General features: G+C 37.2%; 1 protein-coding gene and 1 pseudogene across 1 annotated transcript; one reads left to right on the forward strand and one right to left on the reverse strand.

Annotated features, from left to right (window-relative positions):
- Nucleotides 1-914: 914 nt before the first annotated feature.
- On the reverse strand, nucleotides 915-2,901 carry LOC107689211 (sperm-associated antigen 16 protein pseudogene; annotated as a pseudogene).
- Nucleotides 2,902-3,720: 819 nt separating this feature from the next.
- LOC107689216 (aristaless-related homeobox protein-like) lies at nucleotides 3,721-7,631 on the forward strand. The gene is made up of 5 exons (XM_016487143.1): nucleotides 3,721-3,872; nucleotides 4,315-4,819; nucleotides 5,266-5,311; nucleotides 6,356-6,651; nucleotides 6,758-7,631. Exons 1-5 carry the CDS (start codon nucleotides 3,734-3,736, stop codon nucleotides 6,996-6,998), a joined length of 1,227 nt encoding a protein of 408 aa, XP_016342629.1. The 5' UTR covers nucleotides 3,721-3,733; the 3' UTR covers nucleotides 6,999-7,631.
- Nucleotides 7,632-8,900: the final 1,269 nt, after the last annotated feature.

An 8,900-nucleotide genomic window follows, 5' to 3' on the forward strand; every position in this document is an offset into this window, starting at 1 on the left:
CCTGCTGAAAGGGACTTCATAGATCTGGCATATTTGGAGATGACAGGAGTGTGTCAGACCCACATGCTAAGTATAATTATTTTAACATAAAAAAAAAAAAACACACAGAGAGAGAAAAGTACATTTTGCATTATGTTGTACAACCCACCTACAATTTTATTAACATTATAACATGATAATCTAGAAAAGTTATCCATTCCTATTATGTTTCAGTTCTTAGCCTCTCACTTTACCAGTTTATATTTATCACTTTGAATGGTAATTTGGATAATAAATATACCAGGTAAGTGACATCTTAAAGGGGAGATACACTATATGTCCCTCTATTTACTTTTTGAAGCGCAAAGTACCAGGATGTGATTCAGCTGCAGACAGTGACTAAAATTAACTGTCAAATGGCAAATTAGTGTAAAAATTGTCTTTGGAGAGAAGATGAAACTGGTTTTCCAAGGAGAACCACTGTATCAGATTTTTATTTGCCACAAGTGGTTTGACATTTTTAATTCTCTGAATTCAACATTGAGAAAATATAGGAACATATGGAAAACATTACATTACAGACTGAGATAATGATTATAAAAAAATGGGTATAGAAAAATTACGTAATAAGAACATAAAATAAAACAAACTGTTGTCTACATTTATAATTATTATATGAGTAAATAAAGGTTCCCATATGCTTGTGAATGTAATGTGTCAATGCAGAAAAAATATTAAATATTTTTGGGAAAAAAGTCTTGCCATGCATTGCTTTTGTTTAATTTAGTCTTTTAAATCTTATTAAAAAATTATTCCAGAATTTAAAGGTTTGTGTACAGGAAACAGTATTTTTTAAACAAATAAATGTATATTTATAGTTATTAATAACAAAGGATGTCAGAATGTATTTAAATTTTAAAACAATTTCTCAAGCACTGTAAATATACATTATGACCAGACATGAATTGTACCGTCAGAGCCTGCAGACAGAAGGTATTCCCCTTTATGGTCAAAAATAACACTCTGAACAGCATCTTCATGAGCTATTAGACTCGACGTATGCAAAGATGCCACTTCTACAATTTTAACAGTGCCATCATTGCTCGCAACCGCTAGAATTCTTCCATTTGGATTGAAGGCCACTTGATTGCTGGGATGAGGCCCAGTGTCCATGGTCACCATTGCTGAGGCATTCCTCACATCCCATAATTTGAGCACCCCAAAAGAGTCGCACGAAGCAAATGTGTCACCTGTGGCATTGAAGGTGGCATAGTTGCATGAATGCTTGTGCCCGTAGAAAGTCTGGGCGCACAATCCAGCACGGGCATCCCAAAGAGAGAGGGTCTTGTCTGCTGAGCAGGTAAGTAGAATGTTTGAGAAAGGCAGGAAAGAAATGCTGTTCACGGAGTCAACATGTCCACGCAGAGTGCATCGGCAACGCTCGCTATTCAAGTCCCACACTTTAGCCGTGTTATCCATAGAACAAGAGGCCACAAAATCACCACAGGAATGGAAGGAACAAGCCCAGGTGGTGTGAATGTGTCCCTCCAAACTGAGCACACATCGACCTTGAGCAAAGTCCCAAATTTTAACTGTGGTGTCCCCACTTGTGGTCCCCAGGTAACCACCGCTGGGATGGAAACTACATGATGACAGCCAATCAGTGTGACCCTCGCCAGTCATGATCATCTCTCCCTCTGGTATTCCCCATGATCTCCAAAGCTGGTCATCACTTGAGGAGGCTACTATCATTTTACGAGGATGGAGAGCGAGGAAGCTCACTGCCATCGTGTGCACTTTAAAAGACTTGAAGAGAGAGAAGTTGGCTGATTTGGTGTTGAGTGACGAAAGAGCTTTGATTTGTGGCAAGTAGGGATTGACTCGAGTGCTTGCTGGGAATTCAGAGTCTTTAGGATGCCTTGTGTTTTTGTTGGGGTCTTTTATAGCATCATTTGATGCGATGTTGTCACATGGCAGGTGTGCACCTTTTTCTGGACTCTTCTGGATTTTTTCTCTTTGCTGTGGCGTGTTAGCAGATTTCCGGGTTCCTGGGGAAGAATGTGCGGTACAAAGAGAGCCGTCTATGTTCTGAACCTGGCTGACAGCTCTGTCTCTCTCCAGACTAACCAGCATCTTCTGCCTCACGGCTGTTTGATACTTCTCGTTTAGTTGCCTAAGAGCAGGCTCGTAGGATGCATAGTGTTTCTTCCGCTTTTTAATGTCCTCAATAAGTCTATTCTTCTCTTGAACAACACGCTTGTGCTGCATCCTATGAAAGTCCCTCTCTCTTTGAAGTTTTACTATAGTTTCTCCAGCTTCAAATGCAGCCAGTTTATAACTATCCCGCTCTCTTTGTACGTTTTTCAGCTCGTTGTCCAGGAGCTGGTTGTGTGTATAGACATCATGGACGAGTTCCATGTGGTCTGTTTTCATTAAGCCTTTGTGTATCATCTCAAACCACTCGATTTGGAAGCAGTCTAATGTTCTTTTCATACACATTTTTACCAGATAATTGCGGACAAAGTCGTCCACCACCTCAGGTATTGTAGGAACTGGATGTTTGGCCAAACTGACCCTCTGAGACTGTGTTGTGCATTCGGTGGCATCCTGCACTGCTTTAACAGCAGTTTCCAAGTCCTCTTCCCCCTCAGGTATGCTGAGTTCGTCGTCGACAGTCACTTCGTCGTATTTATAGTCATCCTCAGAGTCTTCTGGAATTAAAACCTTCTCTAGGTAATATGGACCATCAACGGATTCTTCTGCTACTTCGTATCTGGCTGCCATTTTTCCACGTCGCTTTGTTGTCCTATACAAAGTTGTGTATTGTTTCCATGGTGACCGTGAGACCGTGACCATGACAACTGTTTTCGTTTAAACACTATATTGTAAAGATGATTCCATGCTATTTTTTACCTGTTTCATTTAAAATCGACCTATGGGTTAAATCGTAAAATATATCAAATTGACACAAAACTATAAACTACAATTTTACACAAACTATAAAATGTACACATAATAGAGCTTACTTTTAATTAAACTTTTACATTTTTGACAACGTTGTAACTTGGAAATTATTCGTGATTATTTTTTTAACCTTTAATTTCATGCATGTGATTAAAAGGGTAAATATGTCGGCTTCAAAGGTCATCATAAACAGTAGATGGCGCTCAAGGAGCAGTGAACTGAGCGAATTCCACTAAACTGGTTTTAAAAACGGAATGTACAATTATAAATCTATGACAGTTCTGTAATAATGCTGATAAAGAATGTTGTCTTTGAAATAATATTCTTTCTTTTCTTTCTTTTTGAGTAGCCTACTTGAATGTCCACGCAAGTTGGTTCAGGTGTAAGGAATAAAAGTACGATAAGTTTTGGTAATTTTGTTCGAGCATAAATTAACAGTTATATAACTGGTTAGTCAATACAGGCAACTTTTATATATTTTAATATGGTCTATATATTAATATGCACTTACAAAAGTAGCCTAGATATAATAACAACAACAACTATAATAATAATAATAATAATTATTATTATTATTATATGAAATATAATATGAAATATGAAATGTTTAGGCTAAATGTGTAAAGTTAGAATTGATAAGTATCTTTAAACTGAATCGCACCGCCTGAGGCAGAGCCCTTCACCGCAGAACCAATCAGATGCTGTGGCTGAGTTTTGGAAGCTGAAGCATCAGTACAAAGGTCGGTGTGCGCGAGCTTTTGCAACGGATCACTGGTTTCTGTAAGACTTCATGAAAGCCAGAGATATGAGCAACGAAGCAGAGGGGGATAATCCAGATCAAACAAACTGCAAATGTAAATCACATACTCTGTTGTCCTCGTACTGCATCGACAGTATTCTAGGAAGGAAAAGTCCCTTAAAAGTTAAAGGTTAGTCGTTACTTCTTTAATTTTGTGATTCTGTTTGAGTTGTTTTTACATATGTTGTCCACTGAATTGCATTATTTTTTTGTAAACTCAACAATGCTTTTCAATAGCTGAAGCTACTGCCTTACATTAGAATTTAGCCTATTTTAATGGTCTTGAAATAGGCAAAGATCATTACAGTGTCCTTGTAACAAATACCGCATGCTATTATCTATAATTAATTACAACAACAATTTGCAGTTATACAAGTAGGCTATAGCGTAACTATAAACGTAAAGTAGTCTAAATAGCCTAGTAGTTAAATAGCCTACAAAACAGACAGGCTGTGGAATTATAGAATGGACAATAAAAGTGGTCTTTTAGAGGAATCCTCTAAGTTTAATTAGTATCTGTAACTTAATTTATCCTGTTGATAATTATTTAGATAAATTATTTTTGCTTACAGCAACACCAAACAGTTTGTGGCCCCTTCAACCAGACATGCACCTGCCGCCGAAGCTCCGCCGCCCCTTCGCCCCGTTGACAGACTCCTCCATTCACACAGACGAAAATGAGGCAGGGGGCCCAAGACTGCTACACACAGCCTGTGGAAAATTAAAAATGACAGAGGCCTCGCTTGTAAACACCAGTCGTGCTAGATTGTATCAGGAGCATGCTTCTCTACAGTCATGTAGAGACACATCTTGTCCCACGCCAAGACCAGAGGAGGAAGAAACTGACAATGAAAGACTAAGTAGAAAGACAACTGTGTCTCCGGGTCTAATGGGACTGCAAGAACGAGAGGCATATTTGAAACACAGTGAGGAAACTACTTTATCAGCGGGAAGTGACACTGAAGATGGGATGTTAAAACGAAAACAGAGGAGATACCGGACCACATTTACCAGCTATCAGCTTGAGGAGCTGGAAAGAGCTTTTCAAAAGACTCATTATCCAGATGTTTTCACAAGGTAGGCCTAACGGCGTCACCAACAATTTATGCAAATATAGCCTATATATAAAAAAAAGTGATTGATGGTTGGAAGGCATCATTCGTCACATATTCATTAAGACAACATCATTCATAATTTTCAGTAGCTATATTAAAAGCAGCCATATGAAAATTGTATATGCTTAAATAAAAAAGTCATACAATAATAATTTCGATTTTATCAGTTGTATTTTTTAAAAGGCGATAAATTATGTTTGTCGCTGCTACTTTTCGTTGCAATACCTTTACATTAACAGTTTCAATAGCACAGGAGCTATTAGAATTTGAATAGCCTATTTGTCACTAGAATGCAATCGAATAAATGTATATATTTTTAATTTTAGTAAAATTTATGGTCAATAGTAAAAGAAAATAAAATGAGATAAGACACTCGACCTACTACTTGTTTTTTCTCTCTAATTTAAGGGAGGAATTAGCAATGAGACTTGATCTTACAGAAGCACGAGTGCAAGTAAGTCACTTTCTTATTTATCTCACCCTTTTCAACATTCACTATTAATCTGTTTATCTGTTCACGACTGGGCACAATATCTCAACAAGAATAGAAACACTGAAAAAAATCAAATCAACGAATTCTAAGTTCTAAAGGTCACCGTTAAGTCTAAAACATTTAGGCTATATGTGTTTTTATATATATTAAAATTCTACATTAAGCTAGCAACAGTTAATGCGACTGGCTATCTAAAATATATAAGATTCGTATTAAACATACAGCCACTCGTATCTATTTGTATCGTTGCTACAATTTAGGCTACTTGAACTTGGTTCAGCAGCTTTTTTTTCGATACATTATATTGAAAATGTACCTTAAAACCTAACAAGATCTGTTAGATATTACATCATATTTATATAACAGGGAAAATGGCGCAAGTAGGCCTATATATAAAAGATTCGTGTATTTAGATGTTTTGGAGAATCGCATATTTATTCATTTTAAATTGCACACAATTATGACCTCGAAAGTTACTATTGCGTTATTTATTTATTTTAAATTGCACACAATTATGGCCTAGAAAGTTACTATTGCTTTATTGCCAATTTTTCTTTACATTTCCACTAAGTAGTGTATATTTTTTTTTCATAAACTACCTTCATTAGTAAACAACTTTCCGTGTTAAAGGGACAGTTCACCCAAAAATGAAAGTTATGTCATCATATAGACTACTATCTAGAATGAATATCTTCCTGCTTCAGGAATACAAATGAAGATATTTTTGCAGTGTTCATTTTGTTGTGTTCCATAGAAGACAGAACATCATACAGGTTTGGAAACACTGTGAGAGTTTACATTTTTGGGTGCAGAATTTAAATTTTTGGGTGGACTCCTTTATGGATATTCTCAGACAAGTTTGTATATTTCTTGTCATGCCAGCATCATTCTATTCAAGACTAATATGGCCTTCACTAAGGGGACATAGTGACAGTATTTCTTTGCTAAATGAAAAAAAAAACTCCTAACTACTTGTAATTGACAAAAGCATTGTTTCCTCTCAAGGTCTGGTTCCAGAATCGACGTGCAAAATGGAGGAAAAGGGAAAAGGCGGGGGACCAGTCACACACTCTGAGCCTACACTATCCTGGAACCCCCCCTGCTGCACAGCCCTTGTGTCATTACCTGAGTGGGAATCCTTTTTTCCCAAACCCACATCCAGCTATTGATTCATCTTGGCCTGCCCCACTCCAAAGACTGGCTCAGCCTCCCCCAAACCCTGCCTCCCCTCATGGCTTCAGTGCTCTGTTAGGGGCGGCCATGTTTAGACAGCACGCTTTCCTTAACCCCACTTTTGGAAGGTGCATCTGCATGTTCAACACAAACCATTAAGTTTATTTATCTTTACCTTATCTTTACCTTTCACATTTCATAATGGTTATAATATCCTGTTACATTTCTCATCAGACTTTTTACAAGCTTAGGTCCAATGGCACTGCAAAGGATACCCCTTCCTGCCATCGAGAGTCCAATTCAACGCTCCCACCTCACCAACAACCTTCTCTCCTCTTCACCACCCTTACCTTCATCTCCAACGGTGGACCTCCGCGCTTCCAGCATAGCAGCACTGCGTCTAAAAGCAAAGGAGCATTCTGCTCAGCTGACTCATATCACAGCTGCTGGAATGGCTGGAAAAGATGAGTGCTAAGACTCACTCTCACTTGAGAGATGGCAAAAGACCAAAGTCAAGCAGAAGCATTGATATCTGGAGAGTTAGGTGATTATTAATAGATACATTAATAGACACATGTTCAGTCTCTGGAAGTTGAACTGTAGCATTCTAAAGCTTTTTTGTTTGTTTAGTGTTGGTTGTTAATGAGTACTGAATGTTTTTTTTTTCATTAGTTGAATGATCTTTTTAGATAATTTCATCCTGTTTTCATTAGGAAATGGATAAAACAATCATCAAACTTAACAGGACAAGCTGCTTTTAATCTGTTACACATCCAACACTTTTTCAAGGTTTGTTCTGTAACAGTAAAAGGGATGTATTTATTCTGCATCATACGATTTTAGGATTTCTTAAGGCTGCACTTCCTGTGTTCACAGAATAGTACTAAAATAGTATAAGTATATGGTTATGTTGCCATGCATTACCATGAGCTTTATTATATTTTATTAAACCTATGAGCCACCATTCAGGGAAATAAACAAAATATCCATATGCTTCTCTTGATGAATTAGCCAGGGAAAATAAGAAAATGTGAAAGTAAAAAACAGTAACGTTTTGTGTTGTCTTAAAATTCCTTCTGTATTTAATGCTTTAAATAAATGGACGATGGACAGGTTACAAAATGTATAAAGGCTTATTGTGTAATTTCTAACCTTTTAATATGGATTTTTAAAGTGCTTTTGTTTTTTGTTTTTTTGCATCATCTTGCTATAGCCAAAAGAAAACCAAGGATTTTGCACAAAACAGCGTTTTCTAGCAACCTTTCTTCAACCACGAAAGATGTAGCCTATTTCAACGTGCGCTAAATATGTGTCTTGTCAGATGTAGCCTATTGATGTTTTGGTTGCGTGACTGGAACTGAACAGATTTTGCTCTGAAAATTATTGACGGAATTTCGAAAACCACATGATACCCACGATGAACAAAATGATCAGTGTGGTTTATTTTATGATGACATTTATTTGTAGTCGGAAACGACTTTCCAGCTCTTTGAACAAATGGTCATTTTTGCAGCCATGGGAATTGCTGTGAAGAAAGGCTAAATTTAGAGCTTTAACACCTCAATGGGTGTCCATGTAATCTGGGCATTAATGCCAAATACTTGTTTTCACTATTCACTCAAATTAAGAGGTTTACGCTTGCCTCAGCTTCCTGCTTTGCGTTTTTCCTTGTCAAAGGAGGCTTGTTAAGTCTATGCCAGTCGTAAACCACTTTTTAAACTAGATTAACTCCTTCGAACTAAGCCTTCATCCAATTAGTTTGGAGTATACGGTGATTTGTTATCTGATCACTGAGAGAACAGCATGTAGTCGGACCAGTGTGGGGCTATGTATACTAACATATTTGACCTAACATCGAAGCAATGAATAATGTCCTACCTAAGATCTGAAACGCTATTCAGAGACCACTATTCAGAAGTCTACCCTTAATGACGTAGGGCTTAACATGTTAAAATGTCTGAATGGTCAATTTAAACCACTGATTACCAACCATGGATTAAGAGACTTTCTATAGCTACAGAAAGGAACTGAACATTTTCAAGGCTGGCTATTGTGAGACCTGTGTTATATGTGACTTGTTGAGCATCAGGATTATAGCAAGTATTATTATAGAAGTGCAGGTGTCTTTATAAGCCTTCTTCTTCGTCTTCTTTACTTTTTACAAGCTGCTCATAAAGTTACATGAGCAGCTAAAGGAGTTTGGAGACACATATATTATTTTCATAATTTATATAATCAGGCACTGGGGGAAAAACCTTCAATATTTAATATGATTGGGTCGACCTGACTTTAGGTCACATGCAATGAACCATTTTCCGAGGTTCTCAGAAGCAGTAGTCAACATAGTCATACACTTCTAGTGGTGAACCAAAACTAC

Source organism: Sinocyclocheilus anshuiensis, unplaced genomic scaffold (assembly GCF_001515605.1).
Source record: "Sinocyclocheilus anshuiensis isolate Anshui unplaced genomic scaffold, SAMN03320099.WGS_v1.1 scaffold966, whole genome shotgun sequence".
Taxonomy (NCBI): Eukaryota; Metazoa; Chordata; class Actinopteri; order Cypriniformes; family Cyprinidae; genus Sinocyclocheilus; species Sinocyclocheilus anshuiensis.